This window comes from Nerophis ophidion, linkage group LG02 (genome assembly GCF_033978795.1).
Source record: "Nerophis ophidion isolate RoL-2023_Sa linkage group LG02, RoL_Noph_v1.0, whole genome shotgun sequence".
Lineage (NCBI taxonomy): Eukaryota > Metazoa > Chordata > Actinopteri > Syngnathiformes > Syngnathidae > Nerophis > Nerophis ophidion.
In genome coordinates this window covers 74,871,872-74,899,008 of record NC_084612.1, presented here as the reverse complement: position 1 = coordinate 74,899,008, position 27,137 = coordinate 74,871,872, and the positions used below count along the sequence as shown (strand labels likewise).

General features: G+C 39.8%; 1 protein-coding gene across 1 annotated transcript in view; it reads right to left on the bottom strand.

The window, feature by feature from the left end:
* The window catches only part of LOC133545399 (leukocyte cell-derived chemotaxin 1-like), a 58,430-nt gene that overhangs the window by 6,355 nt on the left and 24,938 nt on the right, over nt 1-27,137 (bottom strand). Inside the window, exons 5-6 of the mRNA XM_061890949.1 lie at nt 14,357-14,507; nt 844-950 (exon numbers count right to left, since the gene is read on the bottom strand). Coding sequence (XP_061746933.1) covers nt 844-950; nt 14,357-14,507 — 258 coding nt within the window. The remainder of the gene's footprint in view (nt 1-843; nt 951-14,356; nt 14,508-27,137) is intronic.

Below are 27,137 nucleotides of genomic sequence, written 5' to 3'. Positions count from 1 at the left end.
TATGGATTGAACTTTCACAGTATCATGTTAGACCCGCTCGACATCCATTGCTTTTGGTCCCCTAGAGGGGGGGGGGTTGCCCACATCTGAGGTCCTCTCCAAGGTTTCTCATAGTCAGCATTGTCACTGGCGTCCCACTGGATGTGATTTCTCCCTGCCCACTGGGTGTGAGTTTTCCTTGCCCTTTTGTGGGTTCTTCCGAGGATGTTGTAGTCGTAATGATTTGTGCAGTCCTTTGAGACATTTGTGATTTGGGGCTATATAAATAAACATTGATTGATTGATTGATTGATATTCTAATGTCCAAACACGCATTCATTTAGATTGCAAACGTGATTATTGGAAGGCGGTCTGCTCTTTCTTGAGCGTCCTTGTCATTAAATATTTTCCCCGTTTGGCGCACAGGGTTCAAACCGCTCTCTGTTTACCGTCTTCTAGTTGTCAGGTGTGTGTGGCAGAAGTTGCGGTGGGGGAGGACGGGGGATTAGGAAGAGACAAAGATGTGTGTATGGCTGCGAGGGAAGGGCAGGGGTGACCATGTGTATGTGTGGAGTCTGTGTGAGCTCGGTAGGGCAAACAGTCCCGAGGAGGAGGAGGTGTCTGTGGAATTATTCATAGACCCTCGCCGCTGAAAGGAAAGTTCTCCTAAAGAGCTCCTCACCCACGGATACGCTCAGATTCGCAGTGACAATCCACGGCCCTCCGCCGTGACCTCGGCATCTGCTGCTGTGAGAAACACCTCCTCCCGCAAAGCCTCCTCAGGTGGACGGCAGATTCGAGCGGACAGTTTTGGCTCTCGCGGCCGACGAGGACGCGTTTGCACGTCCCGTGGTCCTGACTCACCTGATAGGGGTTCTCGGGGTTGAACTCTGCCTCCACGTCCTCTTCCTCCTCATCCCTGCGTGCCTGACGGCGGCGGCGGGAGGCGGCCCCCGTCTTCCTTTGTCCGCCTGCACGACATCACAAACTTTTAAAAGAGCAGTAGGGCGCTCCTGCAGGATGCCTCTGTTTTTTTGGGCTATTTTTTGAAATGGTGAAGAAGAAGGTTTTGACAACTTTTAAACCTTCTGCCAGGCTACAAAAAGTGCATTTGGGAAACTTTGAAAAGCACGTTTGAGACTATTTTATGTCGATTGGAACCACACTGTCCAAAACATATCTGGAATTTCTGGTTTATGTTTGACTGATGAACAGTTTAGGGTGTGCCCCGTTGCTCAATCTTTGGGGGGACACGTCTGGAAATTGCTGTAAGCAAACAATCATCAACCCAAACGTTTCAAACCACTTTCTAGTAATTAAACCTCCCTTTTCCTTAAAAGAAAACAGTATATCCAACTATTAAGGCCTTTCCTAAACAGAGGAGAACATACCGCCCGACATCCCATTGGAATGAGACAATCTTTGGGGGATATGTCCAGAAATTGCCGTGAGCAAGCAATCATTGATCCAAACTTCCTCCTTTCAAACCACTTTCAAGTAATTAAACCTCCCTTTTCCTAAATAGACAACAGTATATCAAACTACTAAGGCCTTTCCTAAACAGAGGAGAACATACCGCCCGACGTCCCTGTGGAATGAGACGATCTTTGGGGGATATGTCCAGAAATTGCCGTAAGCAATCATTGACCCAAACTTCCTCCTTTCAAACCACTTTCAAGTAATTAAACCTCCCTTTTCCTTAAAAGAAAACAGTATATCCAACTATTAAGGCCTTTCCTAAACAGAGGAGAACATACCGCCCGACGTCCCTGTGGAATGAGACAATCTTTGGGGGATATGTCCAGAAATTGCCGTAAGCAAACAATCATTGACCCAAACCTCCTTTCAAACCACTTTCAAGTATTTAAACTTCCCTATTCCTAAAAAGACAACAGTATATCAAACTAGTAAGGCCTTTCTTAAACAGAGGAGAACATACAACCCGAAGTCCCTGTGGAATGAGACAATCTTTGGGGGATATGTCCAGAAATTGCCGTAAGCAAGCAATCATTGACTCAAACTTCCTCATTTCAAACCACTTTCAAGTAATTAAACCTCCCTATTCCTAAAAAGACAACAGTATATCGAACTACTAAGGCCTTACCTAAACAGAGGAGAACATACCGCCCGACGTCCCTGTGGATTGAGACAATCTTTGGGGGATATGTCCAAAAATTGCCGTAAGCAAACAATCATTGACCCAAACCTCCTCATATCAAACCACTTTCAAGTATTTAAACTTCCATATTACTGAAAAGACAACAGTATATCGAACTACTAAGGCCTTTCCTAAACAGAGGAGAACATACCGCCCGACATCCCATTGGAATGAGACAATCTTTGGGGGATATGTCCAGAAATTGCCGTAAGCAAGAAATCATTGACTCAAACTTCCTCCTTTCAAACCACTTTCAAGTAATTAAACCTCCCTTTTCCTAAAAAGACAACATTATATCAAACTACTAAGGCCTTTCCTGAACAGAGGAGAACATACCGCCCGACGTCCCTGTGGAATGAGACAATCTTTGGGGGATATGTCCAAAAATTGCCGTAAGCAAACAATCATTGACCCAAACCTCCTCATATCAAACCACTTTCAAGTATTTAAACTTCCATGTTACTGAAAAGACAACAGTATATCGAACTACTAAGGCCTTTCCTAAACAGAGGAGAACATACCGCCTGACATCCCATTGGAATGAGACAATCTTTGTGGGATATGTCCAGAAATTGCCGTAAGCAAGAAATCATTGACTCAAACTTCCTCCTTTCAAACCACTTTCAAGTAATTAAACCTCCCTTTTCCTAAATAGACAACAGTATATCAAACTACTAAGGCCTTTCCTAAACAGAGGAGAACATACCACCCCACGTCCCTGTGGAATGAGACAATCTTTGGGGGATATGTCCAAAAATTGCCGTAAGCAAACAATCATTGACCCAAACCTCCTCCTTTCAAACCACTTTCAAGTAATTAAACCTCCATTTTCCTAAAAAGACAACAGTATATCAAACTACTAAGGCCTTTCCTAAACAGAGGAGAACATACCACCCCACGTCCCTGTGGAATGAGACAATCTTTGGGGGATATGTCCAGAAATTGCCACAAGCAAACAATAATTGACCCAAACTTCCTCCTTTCAAACCACTTTCAAGTAATTAAACCTCCCTTTTCCTAAAAAGACAACAGTATATCGAACTACTAAGGCCTTTCCTAAACAGAGGAGAACATACCGCCCGACATCCCTGTGGAATGAGACAATCTTTGGGGGATATGTTTAGAAATTGCCGTAAGCAAACAATCATTGACGCAAACCTCCTTTCAGACTTCTTTCATACTATAAAAATCTCCCTATTTCTGACAGGACATCTCCAGAATATCAAACTTGTAAGGCCTCTCCTAAACAGAGGAGAACATACCGCCCGACGTCCCTGTGGAATGAGACAATCTTTGGGGGATATGTCCAGAAATTGCCGTAATCAAACAATCATTGACTCAAACTTCCTCATTTCAAACCACTTTCAAGTAATTAAACTTCCCTTTTCCTAAAAAGACAACAGTATATCCAACTACTAAGGCCTTTCCTAAACAGAGGAGAACATACCGCCCGACGTCCCTGTGGAATGAGACAATCTTTGGGGGATATGTCCAAAAATTGCCGTAAGCAAACAATCATTGACCCAAACCTCCTCATATCAAACCACGTTCAAGTAATTAAACTTCCCTTTTCCTAAAAAGACAACAGTATATCGAACTACTAAGGCCTTTCTTAAACAGAGGAGAACATACAACCCGAAGTCCCTGTGGAATGAGACAATCTTTGGGGGATATGTCCAGAAATTGCCGTAAGCAAGAAATCATTGACTCAAACTTCCTCATTTCAAACCACTTTCAAGTAATTAAACCTCCCTTTTCCTAAAAAGACAACAGTATATCAAACTACTAAGGCCTTTCCTAAACAGAGGAGAACATACCGCCCGACGTCCCTGTGGAATGAGACAATCTTTGGGGGATATGTCCAGAAATTGCCGTAAGCAAAAAATCATTGACTCAAACTTGCTCATTTCAAACCACTTTCAAGTAATTAAACCTCCCTTTTCCTTAAAAGAAAACAGTTTATCAAACTACTAAGGCCTTTCCTAAACAGAGGAGAACATACCGCCCGACATCCCTGTGGAATGAGACAATCTTTGGGGGATATGTCCAGAAATTGCCGTAAGCAAGCAATCATTGACCCAAACTTCCTCCTTTCAAACCACTTTCAAGTAATTAAACCTCCCTTTTCCTAAAAAGACAACAGTATATCAAACTACTAAGGCCTCTCCTAAACAGAGGAGAACATACCACCCCACGTCCCTGTGGAATGAGACAATCTTTGGGGGATATGTCCAGAAATTGCCGTAAGCAAGCAATCATTGACCCAAACTTCCTCCTTTCAAACCACTTTCAAGTAATTAAACCTCCCTTTTCCTAAAAAGACAACAGTATATCAAACTACTAAGGCCTTTCTTAAACAGAGGAGAACATACCGTCCGACGTCCCTGTGGAATGAGACAATCTTTGGGGGATATGTCCAGAAATTGCCGTAAGCAAGCAATCATTGATCCAAACTTCCTCCTTTCAAACCACTTTCAAGTAATTAAACCTCCCTTTTCCTAAAAAGACAACAGTATATCCAACTACTAAGGCCTTTCCTAAACAGAGGAGAACATACCGCCCGACATCCCTGTGGAATGAGACAATCTTTGGGGGATATGTCCAGAAATTGCCGTAAGCAAGAAATCATTGACTCAAACTTCCTCCTTTCAAACCACTTTCAAGTAATTAAACTTCCCTATTCCTAAAAAGACAACAGTATATCGAACTAGTAAGGCCTTTCTTAAACAGAGGAGAACATACCACCCGACATCCCTGTGGAATGAGACAATCTTTGGGGGATATGTTTAGAAATTGCCGTAAGCAAGCAATCATTGACCCAAACTTCCTCCTTTCAAAACACTTTCAAGTAATTAAACCTCCCTTTTCCTAAAAAGACAACAGTATATCAAACTACTAAGGCCTTTCCTAAACAGAGGAGAACATACCGCCCGACGTCCCTGTGGAATGAGACAATCTTTGGGGGATATGTCCAGAAATTGCCGTAAGCAAACAATCATTGACCCAAACCTCCTTTCAGACTTCTTTCATACTATAAAAATCTCCCTATTTCTGACAGGACATCTCCAGAATATCAAACTCGTAAGGCCTCTCCTAAACAGTGGAGAAGGTATCGCCTGACATCTCCCAAATATTGTCTCATTCCATGGTCCTGTGGAATGAGACTAACTTTGGGGGACATGTCTGGACATTGCCGCAAGCAAACAAAGACCCAAACCTTTTCCTTTCCAACCTCTTTCTAACTATAAAACCTCCTGTAGATGTCCCGAAGAGGACATCTACAGAATATCAAACTAGTAAAGCCTCTCCTAAACCGAGGAGAACATACTGTATCTCCTGACATCCCCCCCAAAGATTGTCTCATTCCTTGGTCCTTTGGAATGGGACTAACTTTGGTGGCGATACGTCTAGACATTGCCAAAAGCAACCCACGACCCAAACCTCCTTTCACACCTCTTTCAAACCATCAAACTTCCCTTTTCCCTGAAAGGACATCTACAGAATATCAAACTAACAAGGCCTTTTCTAGACAGAGGAGAAGGTATCGCCGGATATCCCCCAACCATTGCGGAGTGTGTTCACTATCAAATTGTTTTGTCACCAGAAAAGGCAAAGTACCAATTTCTGATACCAGCCACACAACAACAGCCAAAACTCTATTTTTGGTTTTCAGTCATGTGACTGTTTTGGACACTTTACATTCCGGTTAACAAAGCGGTGGTCGATCAAACCAATATTGGCTACCGTGCAGCAAACAGAGTACGTAAGGGGCCTGGATCTCAAAAAAATTAAACCGTGCAGTAGAATCGATCCCTGTACATTATTTAAAAACAGATTAGTCGTGTGATATCAAGGATTATACGTCTTGAGTTCCCAGACATCTGGTGCTCGAGACATCAGTCTACATGGCAAAACTGGAAACTTGGAAAAGCATGGAGGTCTACATCTTCTCTGTTCGTAGCTGGGTCAAGGAAACGACTATCAAGGCTTTCCTGGATAAGTACGCCTCATTTTTGCCCGGGTAAGGTTGCATTTCATGATTTAACTTGGCTTCCTGCGAGGATGCGTCCTTGTAAACCAACTGCGTGTAGCACTCGATAGCCGCGATTGACTGTTTTCCATTTTCCCCTCATAAAGATAATCAGGGACGCCACTAAAGACTTTGCTGGCTGTGAAAGAAAACGGGACAAGCGATCACAGCTCAGTTTAACTGCAAGTCCGGGGGTGAGTTTCAGCCACGTTGATGCACGCTTCATTACAAACGTGGGCTTTCCCCGGTCTTTATCAAAATAGAACTATAGCAGTGGCGTGCGGTGAACTAAACACCAGGTGAGGCACACATACCTTTTTTTTCTTATTATTTTTATTTTTAGGGACCGAATCTCCCTTTAGGACAGAGGACCCTATTCTATTTCTAAGGTTAATTTATTATTATACCACCGCCTCTTTGAGCTGTAGTTTGACCCCCTTAACATGCTTCAAAACTCACCAAATTTAACAAACACATCAGGACTGGCGAATTTTGCGGTCTAATCAAAAAAAACAAAACTCAAAATTGCGCTCTAGCGCCCCCTAGGAAATAACACAGACAAAACTGCTTGTAACTTCCATTAGGAATGTCGTAGAGATATGAAACAAAAACCTCTATGTAGGTCTCACTTAGACCTACATTTCATACACTGACCTCCTTTCAGCAAAAATCAACAGAAAGTTGGCAAAAACCCCTTCAAAACAAAAGTTTCCTAAAAAATGTCATTTTTGCCTCTTTGAGCTGTAATTTAACCCACTTAAAATGCTTCAAAACTCACCAAATTTAACAAACACATCAGGACTGGCGAATTTTGCGGTCTAATCAAAAAAACCAAAACTCAAAATTGCGCTCTAGCGCCCCCTTGGAAATAACACAGACAAAACTGCTTGTAACTTCCATTAGGAATGTCGTAGAGATATGAAACAAAAACCTCTATGTAGGTCTCACTTAGACCTACATTTCATACACTGACCTCCTTTCAGCAAAAATCAACAGGAAGTTGGCAATTACCCCTTCAAAACAAAAGTTTTGTAAAAAAAACATCACCTTTTTTCAAACATTATCTCCTCTGAGTGCGTTTGTTGTGTCGGCTTCAAACTCGCACAGGAAAAAGATTGAATCCTTCTGATTAAAAGTTGCGCAAAGAGTTTTTCTAACTGCTCCGGTTTCGATTTTAAGAGCCTTCAAAGAAGAACTGCTGCGCTGATGCTGCTGCGCTGCTGCCGTCTCAAGATGGCCGCTTAAAAGCAGGAAGCACCAGCGTGACCACACAACGCAGAGAAGGTAGGTAATGTGCGGGTAAAGATATGTTGACTGGGTGAAAGAAGGGGGCACCTGTTTGACTCCAGGATACAGAGAAGGTAGGTAATGTGCAGGTAAAAATATGTTGTCTGGGTGATGGCAGGAAGCACCAGCGTGTATGGGTGAAAGAAAGAGGCACCAGTGCGACCCCAGGATGCAGGGACGGTAGGTAATGTGCAGGTAAAGATATGTTGAATGGGTAAAGGCAGGAAACACCAGCAAAAGTCGATCCCGTCCATCGCTGCTTGCAGCTTTAACTTTACTTAAATTCATATGTGCAGCTGTAGTCATTGTTGATATATGTTGCACATTAGAGTTACAGAATAAAAATAGGGAGTTATTCGCTTTCATAAAAACGTTATCATAATAATATTATGATATGATTGATAAATGGGTCCAAAAACTATCTGATAAAGTTGTTATTAAATACTTTTTGGTCCCATTTCCTTTTAACAAAATGAATATAATATTGTGCGTGTATATTACCTTTCTGTATTTGTATCTGAAGCAGCAATAGCTATCCTCCATGAAAACTAACTTTGTATGATCTCATTCATTGTGTCTTAAAGTCCAGTTTAAAGAAGTATTTCAATCTTTGGATACAGTATATAATCCTCCATATTGGCAGAAACATTCATTTAATTCAATTTCGTTCCAAGAAATTAAACAATATTTTTGCATCCAACAAAAAACAGCCACAAACGCTGGCTTACTCTAATAACAATGCCATGTTTGTTATAAATACAGTTAAAACAAAATTAAGAAAAAAAATGCTTCCGCTGGAGAGACCTGTGTCTGCTAGCTTGAGCGCCCCCACTTCGCCCCATTATACTGCAAGTTGACAATATATCGCCCCCTACCTTGAGGCAGAGGTACTTGCTGTCTCAAAACCTGCCTTTTCCACGTGGCAACAAGCACGCATGCCCAATACACACTGTGTGTAGCCGTGGAGGCACCGCCTGTGTCTGCCTCACGTCTCATCTGCTGCATTGTTTTGATCAGGAAACATGGAACTTCTGTGATTTTTGACCATGAAAATGATCAAAATATACAGGAACCACACCAAAATCACATAAGAAAGCATAAACCAAAAGAGAAATATTTAAACGTATTTTATTTTATTACTTCGTTTTGGAACATCTCATGGTTAAGCCACCTGGTGGCAGGTGAGGAATGTGTTTTACAGAGTTTCTGACAGTTGATGCAGGATGCGCCGTTTTGTGGGCGGGTCTTATTTACATGGCTCACCTTCGGCAGCGTCTTCTCCCCGTCGTCTTTGTTGTAGCGGTGTAGCGTGCAAGGACGGCAGTGAGAGAAGCGTCACATTCAGAGTTTACTTAAATCAACGATGAGCAGCATTTCCTCATCCGTGGCTCACTAGTGCAACAACAATGATTGAAATGTGTCCCATGAAAAACCGTCCGACCTGAACTTTCTAATAACTAAACTTCCTTGGGTGAATAATGTAAACTCACTACACCGGTATGTTTTAATGCTTTGTTAGCGAGATATAAGTAAGAATTTTACACTACTTTATATTAGAAATGCCAACAGCGGAGGATGAATGTCCCATGACAAGAAGATAGCGACAAAGAAGAAGTTTATCCACTATGGACTACAATGGCGGACGTGTGCAAATTTCCAGGACTTATGCAGATCCCAAATACACATCAGCAGGTACAACAATGAGCAGCATTTCTTCATCCATAGCTCACTAGTGCAACAACAAGGTCGGAAATGTGTAAAAAAAAAACAAAAAAACGTCCGACCGGAACTCTCTGTCTAAAGCTTCTTGGGTGAATAATGTAAACTCACTACACCGGTATGTTTTAACGCTTTGTTAGCGAGATATAAGTAAGAATTTTACACTACTTTATATTAGAAATGCCAACAGCGGAGGATGAATGTCCCATGACAAGAAGATAGCGACAAAGAAGTTTATCCACTACGGACTACAGTGGCGGACGTGTGCAAATTTCCAGGACTTATGCAGATCCCAAATACACATCAGCAGGTACAACAATGAGCAGCATTTCCTCATCCATACCTGAATAGTGCAACAACAAGGTCGGAAATGTGTAAAAAAAAACCAAAAAAACGTCCGACCGGAACTCTCTATCTAAAGCTTCTTGGGTGAATAATGTAAACTCACTACACCGGTATGTTTTAACGCTTTGGAAGCGAGATATAAGTAGGAACTTTACACTACTTTATATTAGAAATGCCAACAGCGGAGGATGAATGTCCCATGACAAGACGATAGCGACAAAGAAGAAGTTTATCCACTACGGACTACAATGGCGGACGTGTGCAAATTTCCAGGACTTATGCAGATCCCAAATACACATCAGCAGGTACAACAATGAGCAGCATTTCCTCATCCATACCTGAATAGTGCAACAACAAGGTCGGAAATGTGTAAAAAAAAAACAAAAAAACGTCCGACCGGAACTCTCTATCTAAAGCTTCTTGGGTGAATAATGTAAACTCACTACACGGTATGTTTTAACGCTTTGTTAGCGAGATATAAGTAGGAACTTTACACTACTTTATATTAGAAATGCCAACAGCGGAGGATGAATGTCCCATGACAAGAAGATAGCGACAAAGAAGTTGTTTATCCACTACGGACTACAGTGGCGGACGTGTGCAAATTTCCAGGACTTATGCAGATCCCAAATACACATCAGCAGGTACAACAATGAGCAGCATTTCCTCATCCATAGCTCACTAGTGCAACAACAAGGTCGGAAATGTGTAAAAAAAACGTCCGACCGGATCTCTCTAACTAAAGCTCCTTGGGTGAATAATGTAAACTCACTACACCGGTATGTTTTAACGCTTTGAAAGCGAGATATAAGTAACAACTTTACACTACTTTATATTAGAAATGCCAACAGCGGAGGATGAATGTCCCATGACAAGAAGATAGCGACAAAGAAGAAGTTTTTCAACTACAGACTACAGTGGCGGACGTGTGCAAATTTCCAGGACTTATGCAGATCCCAAATACACATCAGCAGGTAGCAGAAGGTAAGAAAAGTTTCTTTTGCATAATATTGGGAAACAAAACCCCAGATAATGTCTGCTAATGCGGTCCGTATAAACAAACTATAGTATTACTTGTATCTCTGACTATGGTAGCCGTAATGCTCCGACAATCCATCAAAATCATACTTAACGATTTGGACAAATTCTTTAGTTCAGTTAGTTAAATAGGGCTGGGCGATATATCAAGTTTGTAAGATGTATCGATATATTTTTAAACAAGATATGAATTAAGAAAATAAAGGTTCTGGATCATATTTTGGCCAAAGTAGTAGTAGTTGTTGGTGGGGAAGGGATCTGCAGTCCCTACCAGGGCTCTGGAATCTCTGTCGGATTGAAACTATTTTGATCATATCAATTTATTTGCAAACTCTGTAAGTCTTTAGGTGTCATAAATCAGATATATATATATAATAATAGATTTAATATAGAGGCCCAGCGATGAGGTGGCGACTTGTCCAGGGTGCACCCCGCCTTCCGCCCAAATGCATCTGAGATAGGCTTCAGCAACCCCCCGCGATTTCAAAGGTGACATGGCTGGATCGTAGTATCGATATCATTTATTTCACGTAAAAATGACCAAACGCCGCTTATTTGTTGTGTTCCTTGTTCCCTTAAGCCCCTCCCCTTCCGCCTTCCAAGACGTGCTTGTTTACCATGGTGAGTCAGGATTGGTCAGGGACAGGCCAATCAGAGGCAAGATAGGGCGGATCATCGAACCAGGAAGGGAAATCACAAAGTTCCTGCCTTCAAATGTTTTTTTGTTTTTTTTTTATCTCGAGTTTGATACATTTTGTATTAATTGCACAGCTATGTTATACATTTTTCGATTTTATTTATGTTATGTGAGTCTGTACTAAAACAAGTTTATTTTCTGTGCTGTTAAAACCCATCTGGACTAACTGGGTTAAAAAAGAAAATCACTTTAATTTTAGAGAATATCACTCAAAAATGAATATCTTTACATGTATACTCTCACCGAAAAATATATCGAGTTTAAATAGCGTTTTTTCTGAGTATAAGTCGCTCCGGAGTATAAGTCGCACCTGTTGAAAATGCATAATAAAGAAGGAAATAAACATATATAAGTCGCATTTTTGGGGGAAATTTATTTGATAAAACCCAACACCAAGAATAGACTTGAAAGGCAATTTACATAAATGTGGGCGGCATGGCTCGGTTGGTAGAGCGGCCGTGCCAGCAACTTGAGGGTTGCAGGTTCGATTCCCGCTCCCGCCATCCTAGTCACTGCCGTTGTGTCCTAGGGCAAGACACTTTACCCACCTGCTCCCAGTGCCACCCACACTGTTTTTAATGTAACTTTGATATTGGGTTTCACTATGTAAAGCGCTTTGAGTCACTAGAGAAAAGCGCTATATAAATATAATTCACTTCACTAAAGAATAGTGAACAGGCTGAATAAGTGTAGGTTATATGAGGCATAAATAACCAACATAAATAACCTAACATATTATGGTAAGAGTCATTCAAATAACTATAACATATCGAACATGCTATAACTTTACCAAACTATCTCTCACTCCTAATCCATAAATCCCATGAAATCTTATACTTCTAGTCTCTTACGTGAATGAGCTAAATAATATTATTTGATATTTTACGGTAATGTGTTAATAATTTCACACATAAGGCGCACCCCCGGTCAAACTATGAACAAAAACTGCGACGTATAGTCCGAAAGAATACGGTACAAAATATATCTACCGTATTTCCTTGAATTGCCGCCGGGGCGCTAATTAATTTAAAACCTCTTCTCATATTTCGGCGCTTACCAAAGGCATGCGGTAAATTTAAGCCTGCGCTTATAAATTTGAGTGTGATGTAAGGATACCATCATGAAAAGCACATTTAATAAAAAAAACGTTATTATGGTCTTACCTTTACTTATAAATGAACGATAACTTGTTTAGAGAAGTCTTCCTTATCTTTCTTCAGTTTTAAAAGTCTCTCTGTCTCGATGGAGATCTTCCTTTATTACCTCCTGCTTCGGTTGAAAGTCCAGTTTAGAAAACTGTTTTATTTTAGATATGTAATCCTCCATGTTAAAAGTGCAAGCGAGAGGAAAAAATAAAGGATCGCTGCTAACTCTTGCTGTTTGTTGTCACTTCTTCTGCAGCCGAGTAGTCGCAAGAAGGATCACTAGCGCCCTCTACCACCAGGAGGCGGGAGTCATTTAATGACTCATATTTGACACACGCAGCTACGGTATATTAATAAAACATAGCTGCTTACTGTTCTTTTTAGCATATTCAATAGCTTGGACCTTAAATCCTACTGAATAGCTCTTAATCTTCTTCCCTTTATGCCATTTCAAATTATTGAAATCAGCCTCCTCCATTTTGAAAATGATGACAGGTGAAGTGTCACTCGTGACGTGACGAGTTTGACCCTGCGGAAATTCTAGACATGCACTAATAAAAATAATATTTTGTGAAACTAGTTTGACCCGGCAGTAATTCTAGGCAGGCGCATACTATATACCCGGCGGCAATTCAAGGAAATACGGTATATATACTTTTTCGCCCATATTGCCCGGCCCTACCGTGTGTAATGTTCGTCATTCTGAATGGAACATTCAAGGTTTTAGTGTTGTTTACTGCTATCATATTGCAGTCTAGACGTATCTCCTATGTGTGCCTGCCATTACTTGCAACATGGACCAAATAAAATTGCTACAAGGTCGGTAAGCACAACCAGAATTATTCCGTACATTTGATTTTTGAGAAAATGAAAGGATTTTAAAGACCTACTGAAATGAGATGTTCTTATTTGAACGGGGATAGCAGGTCCATTCTATGTGTCATACTTCATCATTTTGCGATATTGCCATATTTTTGCTGAAAGGATTTAGTAGAAAACATCCACGATAAAGTTCGCAACTTTTGGTCGCTAATAAAAAAGCCTTGCCTGTACCGGAAGTAGCAGACGATGTGCGCGTGACGTCACGGGTTGTGGAGCTCCTCACATCCTCACATTGTTTTCAATCATGGCCACCACCAGCAAGAGCAATTCGGACCGAGAAAGCGACGATTTCCCCATTAATTTGAGTGAGGATGAAAGATTCGTGGATGAGGATAGTGAGAGTGAAGGAGTAGAGAAAAAAAAAGGCGATGGCAGTGAGAGCGATTCAGATGTTATTAGACACATTTACTAGGATAATTCTGGAAAATCCCTTATCTGCTTATTTGGTTACTAGTGTTTTAGTGAGATTATATAGTGCCTGAAAGTCGGAGGGGTGTGGCCACGGGTGTGGTGACCGCCAGTGTCTCCGGTGGGAAGAGCCGACTTATTACCACAATTTTCGCACCGAAACCTGCCGGTTGACATGTGGTCGGGAACCATGTTCGCTTGACCGCTCTGTTCCATAGCAAAGCTTCACCTTCGGGAATGTAAACAATGAAACACCGGCTGTGTTTGTGTTGCTAAAGGCGGCCGCAATACACCGCTTCCCACCTACATCTTTCTTCTTTGACGTCTCCATTATTCATTGAACAAATTGCAAAAGATTCAGCAACACAGACGTCCAGAATACTGTGGAATCATGCGATTAAAGCAGACGACTTAAAGCTTGGCGGGCTGGAAAAAAATGTCCGCGCACGCGTCATCATTTCGCGACGTTTTCAACAGGATACTTTGCGCGAAATTTAAAATGGCAATTCAGTAAACTAAAGCGGCCGTATTGGCATGTGTTGCAATGTTAATATTTCATCATTGATATATAAACTATCAGACTGCATGGTCGCTAGTAGTGGCTTTCAGTAGGCCTTTAAGTGCGCCTCATAGTCGGGAAAATACGGTAGTTGCTAATGACCGCTTACTTGTGGAGTAGGTGGGGCGGAGCCAGAAGATGGGCAGGTCTCCGCACAAATCCTTGATCTTCTTGCTGAGGAAGGCAGAATCCGAGAGGGGCGCGCCGGCCGCCACCCACACCAGGTCGTCCTCGAACCTGGCCGGCATCACTTCGTCGTCCTGCGAAAAACGGTGAGAGGAAATGAGTCGAAACTACACCGACCAAACAGCCACTCGATTGATGGCGTCAGCCTTTCCCCCGTGTGCGTGGTGTCGCCCTTGCAGAGCGACGACACATCCCGCCAGGATCCCACCCCCCCAGGCTCGAGTGCACCAACCCTATTTACGCCACATTTAGCTGAATACTCCCAACGTCAGATGTCATCAAGATCTGCAGGGAGGAGAAGATTGGATGGGCCGACTTTTCCAGGTTGCTAAGAAATGAGCATCAGTGAAGGTTTGTAGACGTCGGTACTGTAAACACGGCCTGCAGGTGTGAGTGGTTTTTTTACCCACAGGCATTTGTTGTTGCAGACATATCTTCTGCCTTTTGTGGGTTGTTTTTTTTTCTTTCCCCAGCACAAATGATTTGCTAGAGGGGAAAATAAAGGCGAGGGTCCGTCTTCACTGATAAGAGTTTATCTGACCCATTCTCTCTGCTTGGGGATATGTGTGTGTGTGTGTGTGCGTGTGTGTGCGTGTGTGTGTGTGTGCGCGCCTATCCAGCCCGTATTTGCCATCACTCTAAATTATAGTAAATGGCCAGCCTGCAGCAACCATTAGAACAACATCTCCCTGTTTACACACACACACACATTTATGTAGTTCTGAACTTCTTGGGACCTGCAAAAAAAATGCCTACCTCTTTAAGACCACCCTTTCTTTGATTGATTGATCGAAAATGTTATTAGTAGATTGCACGGTACAGTATATATTCCGTACAATTCACCACTAAACGGTAAGTTTTTCAATTTGTTTAAGTCTGGCTCCACGTTAATCCATTCATATATACCGTATTTCCTTGAATTGCCGCCGGGCATATAGTATGCGCCTGCCTGGAATTACTACCGGGTCAAACTCCGTGTGTGTGTGTGTGTGTGTGTGTGTGTGTGTGTGTGTGTTTGCGTGTGTGTGCGCGCCTATCTAGCCCGTATTTGCCATCACTCTAAATTATAGTAAATGGCCAGCCTGCAGCAACCATTAGAACAACATCTCCCTGTTTACACACACACACACATTTATGTAGTTCTGAACTTCTTGGGACCTGCAAAAAAAAATGCCTACCTCTTTAAGACCACCCTTTCTTTGATTGATTGATCGAAACTTTTATTAGTAGATTGCACGGTACAGTATATATTCCGTACAACTGACCACTAAACGGTAAGTTTTTCAATTTGTTTAAGTCTGGCTCCACGTTAATCCATTCATATATACCGTATTTCCTCGAATTGCCGCCGGGCATATAGTATGCGCCTGCCTTGAATTACTACCGGGTCAAACTCCGTGTGTGTGTGTGTGTGCGCCTATCTAGCCCGTATTTGCCATCACTCTAAATTATAGTAAATGGCCAGCCTGCAGCAACCATTAGAACAACATCTCCCTGTTTACACACACACACACATTTATGTAGTTCTGAACTTCTTGGGACCTGCAAAAAAAAAATGCCTACCTCTTTAAGACCACCCTTTCTTTGATTGATTGATCGAAACTTTTATTAGTACATTGCACGGTACAGTATATATTCCGTACAATTGACCACTAAACGGTAAGTTTTTCAATTTGTTTAAGTCTGGCTCCACGTTAATCCATTCATAGATACCGTATTTCCTTGAATTGCCGCCGGGCATATAGTATGCGCCTGCCTTGAATTACTGCCGGGTCAAACTCCGTGTGTGTGTGTGTGTGTGTGTGTGCGCGCCTATCCAGCCCGTATTTGCCATCACTCTAAATTATAGTAAATGGCCAGCCTGCAGCAACCATTAGAACAACATCTCCCTGTTTACACACACACACACATTTATGTAGTTCTGAACTTCTTGGGACCTGCAAAAAAAAATGCCTACCTCTTTAAGACCACCCTTTCTTTGATTGATTGATCGAAACTTTTATTAGTACATTGCACGGTACAGTATATATTCCGTACAATTGACCACAAAATGGTAAGTTTTTCAACTTGTTTAAGTCAGGCTCCACGTTAATCCATTCATATATTCCGTATTTCCTTGAATTGCCGCCGGGCATATAGTATGCGCCTGCCTTGAATTACTGCCGGGTCAAACTCCGTGTGTGTGTGTGTGTGTGTGTGTGTGTGTGCGCGCCTATCCAGCCCGTATTTGGCATCACTCTAAATTATAGTAAATGGCCAGCCTGCAGCAACCATTAGAACAACATCTCCCTGTTTACACACACACACACATTTATGTAGTTCTGAACTTCTTGGGACCTGCAAAAAAAATGCCTACCTCTTTAAGACCACCCTTTCTTTGATTGATTGATCGAATTTTTTATTAGTAGATTGCACGGTACAGTATATATTCTGCACAATTGACCACTAAATGGTAAGTTTTTCAATTTGTTTAAGTCTGGCTCCACGTTAATCCATTCATAGATACCGTATTTCCTCGAATTGCCGCCGGGCATATAGTATGCGCCTGCCTTGAATTACTGCCGGGTCAAACTCCGTGTGTGTGTGTGTGTGTGTGTGTGTGTGTGCGCGCCTATCTAGCCCGTATTTGCCATCACTCTAAATTATAGTAAATGGCCAGCCTGCAGCAACCATTAGAACAACATCTCCCTGTTTACACACACACACACATTTATGTAGTTCTGAACTTCTTGGGACCTGCAAAAAAAAATGCCTACCTCTTTAAGACCACCCTTTCTTTGACTGATTGATCGAAACTTTTATTAGTACATTGCACAGTACAGTATATATTCCGTACAATTGACCACTAAACGGTAAGTTTTTCAATTTGTTTAAGTCCGGCTCCACGTTAATCCATTCATATATACCGTATTTCCTTGAATTCCCGCCGGGCATATAGTATGCGCCTGCCTTGAATTACTGCCGGGTCAAACTCCGTGTGTGTGTGTGTGTGTGTGTGTGTGTGTGTGTGTGTGTGTGTGTGTGTGTGTGTGCGCGCCTATCTAGCCTGTATTTGCCATCACTCTAAATTATAGTAAATGGCCAGCCTGCAGCAACCATTAGAACAACATCTCCCTGTTTACACACACACACACATTTATGTAGTTCTGAACTTCTTGGGACCTGCAAAAAAAATGCCTACCTCTTTAAGACCACCCTTTCTTTGATTGATTGATCGAAACTTTTATTAGTAGATTGCACAGTACAGTATATATTCTGCACAATTGACCACTAAACGGTAAGTTTTTCCACTTGTTTAAATCAGGCTCCACGTTAATCCATTCATAGATACCGTATTTCCTCGAATTGCCGCCGGGCATATAGTATGCGCCTGCCTTGAATTACTGCCGGGTCAAACTCGCGCCGCAAAAGAATTAGCGCATGCTTAGTATTACCGCCGGGTCAAACTCGTGACGTCACGAGTGATACTTCCCCTGTCATCATTTTCAAAATGGCGGAGGCTGATTTCAATACCGGTAATTTGAAATTGCATAAAGGTAAGAAGATTAAGAGCTATTCAGTAGGATTTAAGGTCCAAGCTATTGAATACCGGTATGCTAAAAAGAACTGAAAGCAGCTATGTTTTATTAATATACCTGTGGAGAGGCGGGGCCGACGGTCCGGCCCAAGATGGCGGCGAGGAGACGGCGAGCGAGCTGGACTCAGGTTTTATTTAAAAAAATAAACAAAGTCAAACTGCTCAAGCCATGTCCTTCCTTGGTGTTCCTGGGAACCCGCAAGACGACGGCTTGAGACCGTCACAATACCGTAGCTGCGTCTGTCAAATATGAGTCATCAAATGACTCCCGCCTCCTGGTGGTAGAGGGCGCTAGTGATCCTCCTTGCGACTACTCGGCTGCAGAAGTGACTGAGTGACGTGATATGTGCTGGGACGGATATGACGGACCTTCTGATAGCAGTTTTCTAAACTGGACTTTTAATCGAAGCAGGAGGTAATAAAGGAAGATCTCCATCGAGACAGAGAGACTTTTAAAACTGAAGAAAGATAAGGAAGACTTCTATAAACAAGTTATCGATGATTTTGATCAGAAGGAGCTGGCATGTACTATATTTATAAGTAAAGGTAAGACCATAATAACATTTTTTTTTTAATTAAATGTGCTTTTCATGATGGTATCCTTAAATCACACTCAAATTTTTACTGCATGCCTTTGGTAAGTGCCGGAGTGAGAAGAGGTGTGAAAATAATTAGTGCATGCTTACTTTTACCGCATGCCTTTGGTAAGCGCAGGCGGGAATTCAAGGAAATACGGTATATAAAGATTAGTATTATCTATCTGTGTTGGTCCTGAAATGAGGTGGTGACTTGTCCAGGGTCTACGCTGCCTTCCGTCTGACTGGAGCTGATATAGGCTCCAGCGACCCCAAAAGGGACAAACAGTAGAAAATGGATGGATGGATGGAAATACTACGCCAGTATGGGAAAGCTTTTTGTGAAAAACGACTTGGAATTTCACAACAATTTGGCAGTATTATAATAAAACGTGGCCATTTGACTCAACACAAGTCAAAAGAAAAACCGAACATGTGTGCAATATTATGATTAAAGTCGCAATTTTACAAGAAAAAAGCTGAACTTGTTGGCAATTTTTTGAAAAAAGTCGTAATTTTACAAGAAAAAAGCTGAACAGTTTGGCAATTTTTTGAAAAAAGTCGTAATTTTACAAGAAAAAAAGCTGAACAGTTTGGCAATTTTTTGAATAAAGTCGTAATTTTACTCGAAAAACGTCACAATTTTATAAGAAAACTTAAAAATTTTGGCAATGTTATAATAATAATAATCGGAATTTTATTTGGCAAAATGACGACAAAAGCCATATTTCTACTCCCCAAAAAAAAAAGGTCACTCTTTTACAAGAACAACAAAAAAATTGGCAATATTGTGATAAGTCAGAATTTTAGATGACAAATGTCACCATTTTGCGTTTAAAAGTAATAATTTTACATAAAAAGGTAATAATTTTACAAGAAAATATTGCAATATTGCAGAAACAGAAATAGGAGAATTTGTTCCCTATTTTATAAGAAAAAGTCAACATACTGTGTAATTGTTTTTTAATCATTATTTACTTTAGTACAGTATGTCTCTATATAAATATTGAAATTAATTACTAATTAACTTTGGCCCAAGGGGGCTCATTTCAATTCCTTACACACACTTGTTATTTCATATGTTCACCAGAGGATGAGCACTTCACATTTTTACAACTACTTGTTATTTCATATGTTGACCAGAGGGGGAGCACTTTTAAAACCGACACCCAGTTAATGTGAAAAATCCCTCCTTTTTGGGACCACCCTCATTTTGATAGATTTCACCACCAGGGGGTGCAAATGAGATCTCAATTCTTTGTAATGTGCTTAAGGCCGGTCACAAACGAGTCACGTACCACACTTTGGGCAACCCAGCTGTAGAAGCTAACTGTTAATGGCCACCATAGTCCTAGTACCGTAGTGTATTTGTTCATCCTACGGGCACATATCGGACGCGGGTTGTCTTACCTCAGCACCGGGAGTCGCAAAATCCGCCGTTCACCCGGCGTTTTTTTTTTTTCGGGGATGAATAGGGAAGTCCTTCTATACCTGCCGTCTTATTTTATCATATATTGCTGCCTGTCAATGTTCACTTTTGTACGCACGCTACATCAACAAAAAATCCTGACTTTGGAGCAATGTTCACAGACTCTAATATTTGCCGATGGTTTTTCCGTATCGGGACCATGAGTTCGGTCGTAACTTGTTCACCGGTCCTCATATGGACGGTACTTTTCCTAGTGGATGTCTCAAGAAGGGCAGAAATACAAGAACTCACACACACACACACACACACACACACACACACACGGAACAATCATTTAGGAGGCAAAGAGAGTAACACAATCATGCACAAAAGCACAAATGTGAAATAAATGATCGTTTATGGCGCATGCAGCGGCAATAAGAACAGCCTTGGCGTGATAATGACGTCTCTGTGTGTGTGTGTGTGTGTGTGAGAGTGTGTGTGTGTGTTTACGAAGGCCGTTGTGGTGATGTGGATTTATGCGGACGTGAAGCTTATGGAGAATTAAATGATTTTAATTATCACACAGCTTCAGTTGAACAAGCACAATGGCTTGACTCTAAGCGTGTGTGTGTGTGTGTGTGTGTGTGTGTGTGTGTGTGTACAGTATATTGAATGTATAATAGACATGCCTTTGCTCCCTCACCACTAATGCCTGCACACTCTGTTCCAATTCAAGGGTGTCAAAATTCGATTTATGCCCCCCGTTTGTTTTTTTTATCGGCCTACAGCGTGTTCTAAAAATACATTTTATTGATGAACACCATTAGCTGTTACTCTGATACAAGGAAAATGTCTTGTTTGAATAGTTGAACATGTACAGTAGGGAAGGGGGGGATCCTTATGGCCCCATTTGTGGCGAATAACCTGACACAGGAAACGTGACGGATTTGGGGGGAGAAGGGGTTGCACTCTTAGAATGTCTTAAAACAGGCTTGTCAGACTCAAATAGAGAGTGGGCCAACATTTAAAACAGAACAAAGCCGCGGGCCAAGGTTGAACAAATGAACCTTTTAATAAGGAACTAAACACGTTTTGCATTAATATTAATAATAATAATAATAGATTTTATTTGTAAAAAGTACTTTGCGTTGAGCAAACAACCTCAAAGTGCCACACTGTAAAAAAAAATAGTAACAATAAAAATAAATACGCATTTTTCAATTTTGCAGACTGCTGGCCACATTTACACGTCTTGTTCTGTTGGCCTTTCGACTCTTTAAGTTCCTTTTTTTTCACTCCCTTGTTTTGTTGCCATGGTTGCAAATGACGTTCACCTGTCTCTGATTAGTGTTCGGCCGCTCACCTGCTACCCGAGCCCTAATTAGTGGCATTATTTAAGCCTGCCTTTGCCAGTCAGTCGGGGCTGGCGTCATCCTGCGGGGTCGTTCTCCCAGGAAAGCAGACGGGACTACTTGGGACACGGCGTTTAGGTAAAAACATGATTTATTTGAACTAAAAAAGGTACAAGAGCGGAGGCACAACTTTGCTAAGGAACAAAACTAACGCATAGACTATGAGCATAAAACAAACGACACTTTCTATGGCTTGACAAGAGCAGCATGGACTTTGGCATGAAAAAAACTAGCAAGAAAAGAACACAATGACGCCAGCCCGACTGGCAGGCTTAAATAATGCCTCTGATTAGTGCTCGGGGAGCAGGTGAGCGGGCGAACACTAATCAGAGACAGGTGAACGCAATTTACAACCATGGCAACAAAACAAGGGAGTGAAGAAAAAAAAACAGGAACTTAAAGAGTCCAAAGGTAACAGAACATACCCGAAAAAGACATGACACCTTTTTATGTAGTTTTTTTTTCTTACAGGAGAGATATTAAAATGTTTCTTTTCTAAATGAAAACCAATTCTTGCAACTGGATCATTTAGTAAAGACTGATAGAAAAAACATTTTAAGGGTGTTATATTACTCTAAATTGCTTTAACTACAAAACAAAGCTAAGTTGGGAATGTTTTGTCCAGATACTTTATCATATTTTGATTGACCTACATCGTATTGGTTTTAGTATCATTAATATATCAAAGTGGCCCACGCATTTTTCAATTTTGCAGACTGCAGGCCGCGTTTAAATTACGTTTTTATGTAGTTTTTTTTGCTTCTTATAGGTGTGATATTAGGAAGAAAACACAGACAAAACTGCTTGTAACTTCCGGTAGGAATGTCGGAAAGACATGAAACAAAAACTTCTAGGTAGGTCTGACTTAGACCTACATTTCGATAATTGACATCCTTCGGCAAAAATCAACAGGAAGTTAAAAATTGCCCCTTCAAAATAAAAGTTTTTTGAAAACCCGTCACCTTTCTTCAAAAGTTATCTCCTCTGAGCCCGTTTGTCGTTTCAGCTTCAAACTCGCACAGGGGAGACTTTGAACCCTTCTGATTAAAAGTATAGATCAAAGTTTTGATAAGTTTTCAGGTTTTGATTTTACGCGCCTTCAAAAAACCCCTGCGCAACTTTTCCTAAAAAATGACGTTTTTGCCTCTTTGAGCTGTAATTTGACCCACTTAAAATGCTTGTAAGTGCTAGTTAAAGCTCTGTTATGCAGACCGAAAGCCATTTATCAACAACATCCAGAATCGCCGATCTGTAATTTCACCCCCTTAACGTGCTTCAAAACTCACCAAATTTTACACACATCAGGACTGGCAAAAACTGCCATCTAATAAAAAACCAAACCCCAAAAATCTAAATTGCGCTTAGCGCCCCCTAGGAAAAAACCGAGACAAAACTGCATGTAACTTCTGTTAGAAATGTCGTAGAGACATGAAATAAAAACCTCTATGTTGGTTTGACTAAGATCGGGACACGGCGGCGGCGGCCAACAGCGGACCCGACCAACGCTGCTTGTTTTTTTTGCTTCTTATAGGTGTGATATTAAAATAGTTTTCCTCCTCTATGAAAACAAATTCTTGCAACATACATTTTCTTGCACCTCGATCACCATTTCAATTCTTGTTCTCGGGACAATGGCGTCACGTTCATGGTGCTTAAAAAAATAAATTTTGTTTTCTAGACAACGTTTCTAGTCAGCGTCGAGAAGATGGAACAGTTTTAGTAGAGCAATTTTAAAATTTGCACACGCTATTTAGTTAGTTAGTTTGGTTGTGAGTATCTGAGGCCCAAGTGTATCGCCCCAAAACTAGCCTTTAGTTTAAAAATAGCACTATGCTGTTGTTGTGTGTGACTATCGCTTCAATGCTAATGAGCTGTTTTTGTTAGCACATCTTTAAAAAACGTCAATTTTGCAACTAACATATAACAATCTTATTAAAATGGACCAAGGTCAAGCTGTTTATCGTTTATATCCTGTCTCTGAAAGTAGTTTTAGGTCTTTAATTTTAATTAAAAAAAATACATTTTGAACTAATTTTGCGTTTTTTTTTTTTTTTGCGATAATCAGTGGTACAATGGTATGGTTTTAGTATGGTTCCGAAAAAGGGTTGTACTGTAAATTGTAAATATTTATTTTTTTCCCATTTTTCCACCTATTTTAACACCTTTGTGGTGTTGCATTTAAGGACATCACGTTTATATTTGCTGTATTTAACCAGAATGAAAAGGAGTAGGAAGAAGCAGAGCTCTTGATTTTGACTCTACATTTGATTTTTGGGTGGGAAAAATACAAATTTAAACTCTTAGTTTTCATTAGTTATTCATTCCAAAACCCACATCTACGCGCTATTTATAAAAATAAAAAAAAGAATAATTACAAATTAAAATTTACTATCATTTGTACCTTTTGTAAATTAAGGCTCTTGCCTTAAAATTGAATTCTTTGAAATTTCGAAGTGCTGGCACTCACAACTTTTTCTGGCCCCAATGGTTATTTTGCTTATATAATGCTTATTTTGCAATAATAGTCCACAAAGAAAAGCACATAGACCGTCCCCAAAGTGTGGGATTCTTTGTTTGGGCGCCCAATTTTTCATGTAAACAAACATGTATTTATTTTTAAAAACTAGCAATGCTGATCGTACGTTTACTGAGAAACTATACGAAAACCGGAAAAAAATGTTGGTGAAAATTGCAATCGGGAACCAAATAGCCGAAAAACTGTTATTTATTATATTGTTTTGTATGAATTTCAAATTTACCTGCGGGTAGAAATAAAGACATTTTTCAGTTTTCATTAGTTATTCGTTCCGAAACCCACATTTACGTGCAATTTTTTTTTTTTTAACAAAGAATAATTACAAATTAAAATTTACTATCATTTGTACCTTTTTAATTTAGGGCTCTTGCCTTAAAATAAATTCTTTGACATTTCGAAGTGCTGGCACTCACAACTTTCTCTGGCCCCCATGGTTATTTTGCTTATATAATGCTTATTTTGCAATAATACTCCACAAAGAAAAGCACATAGACCGTCCCCAATGTGTGGGATTCTTTGTTTGGGCGCCCAATTTTTCATGTAAACAAACATTTTTTTATTTTTTAAAACTAGCAATGTTGATCGTACGTTTACTGAGAAACTATACAAAAACCGGAAAAAAATGTTGGTGAAAATTACAATCGTGAACCAAATAGCCGAAAAACTGTTATTTATTATATTGTTTTGTACGAATGTCAAATTTACCTGCGGGTAGAAATAAAGAAATTCTTCAGTTTTCATTAGTTATTCGTTCCAAAACCCACATTTACGCGCTATTTTTTTTTTTAACAAAGAATAATTACAAATTAAAATTTACTATCATTTGTACCTTTTTAATTGAGGGCTCTTGCCTTAAAATGAATTCTTTGACATTTCAAAGTGCTGGCACTCACAACTTTCTCTGGCCCCATGGTTATTTTGCTTATATAATGCTTATTTTTGCAATAATAGTCCACAAAGAAAAGCACATAGACCGTCCCCAATGTGTGGGATTCTTTGTTTGGGCGCCCAATTTTGCATGTAAACAAACATTTATTTATTTTTTTAAACTAACAATGTTGATCGTATGTTTACTGAGAAACTATACAAAAAAACAGAAAAAAATGTTGGTGAAAATTGCAATCGTAAACCAAATAGTCGAAAAATTGTTATTTATTATATTGTTTTGTACGAATGTCAAATTTACCTGCGGGTAGAAATAAAGAAATTCTTCAGTTTTCATTAGTTATTCGTTCCAAAACCCACATTTACGCGCTATTTTTTTTTTTTTTTTAACAAAGAATAATTACACATTGAAATTTACTATCATTTGTACCTTTTTAATTTAGGGCTCTTGCCTTAAAATAAATTATTTGACATTTCGAAGTGCTGGCACTCACAACTTTCTCTGGCCCCCATGGTTATTTTGCTTATATAATGCTTATTTTGCAATAATAGTCCACAAAGAAAAGCACATAGACCGTCCCCAATGTGTGGGATTCTTTGTTTGGGCGCCCAATTTTGCATGTAAACAAACATTTCTTTTTTTTTTTTTCAAACTAGCAATGCTGATCGTACGTTTACTGAGAAACTATACAAAAAAACAGAAAAAAATGTTGGTGAAAATTGCAATCGTAAACCAAATAGTCGAAAAACTGTTATTTATTATATTGTTTTGTACGAATGTCAAATTTACCTGCGGGTAGAAATAAAGGAATTCTTCAGTTTTCATTAGTTATTCGTTCCAAAACCCACATTTACACGCTATTTTTTTTTCAACAAAGAATAATTACAAATTAAAATTTACTATCATTAGTACCTTTTGTAAATTAAGGCTCTTGCCTTAAAATGTAATTCTTTGAAATTTCGGAGTGCTGGCACTCACAACTTTCTCTGGCCCCCATGGTTATTTTGCTTATATAATGCTTATTTTGCAATAATACTCCACAAAGAAAAGCACATAGACCGTCCCCAATGTGTGGGATTCTTTGTTTGGGCGCCCAATTTTGCATGTAAACAAACATTATTTATTTTTTTTAAACTAGCAATGTTGATCGTACGTTTACTGAGAAACTATACAAAAAAACAGAAAAAAATGTGGGTGAAAATTGCAATCGTAAACCAAATAGCCGAAAAACTGTTATTTATTATATTGTTTTGTACGAATGTCAAATTTACCTGCGGGTAGAAATAAAGAAATTCTTCAGTTTTCATTAGTTATTCGTTCCAAAACCCACATTTACGCGCTATTTTTTTTTTTTTTTTTACAAAGAATAATTACAAATTAAAATTTACTATCATTTGTACCTTTTTAATTTAGGGCTCTTGCCTTAAAATGAATTCTTTGACATTTCGAAGTGCTGGCACTCACAACTTTCTCTGGCCCCCATGGTTATTTTGCTTATATAATGCTTATTTTGCAATAATACTCCACAAAGAAAAGCACATAGACCGTCCCCAATGTGTGGGATTCTTTGTTGGGGCGCCCAATTTTGCATGTAAACAAACATTATTTTTTTTTTTTAAACTAACAATGTTGATCGTACGTTTACTGAGAAACTATACAAAAACCGGAAAAAAATGTTGGTGAAAATTGCAATCGTGAACCAAATAGCCGAAAAACTGTTATTTATTATATTGTTTTGTACGAATGTCAAATTTACCTGCGGGTAGAAATAAAGAAATTCTTCAGTTTTCATTAGTTATTCGTTCCAAAACCCACATTTACGTGCTATTTTTTTTTTTTAACAAAGAATAATTACAAATTAAAATTTACTATCATTTGTACCTTTTTAATTTAGGGCTCTTGCCTTAAAATAAATTATTTGACATTTGGAAGTGCTGGCACTCACAACTTTCTCTGGCCCCCATGGTTATTTTGCTTATATAATGCTTATGTTGCAATAATACTCCACAAAGAAAAGCATAAAGACCGTCCCCAATGTGTGGGATTCTTTGTTTGGGCGCCCAATTTTGCACGTAAACAAACATTTATTTATTTTTTTTAAACTAGCAATGTTGATCGTACGTTTACTGAGAAACTATACAAAAAAACAGAAAAAAATGTTGGTGAAAATTGCAATCGTAAACCAAATAGTCGAAAAATTGTTATTTTTAATATTGTTTTGTACGAATGTCAAATTTACCTGCGGGTAGAAATAAAGAAATTCTTCAGTTTTCATTAGTTATTCGTTCCAAAACCCACATTTACGCG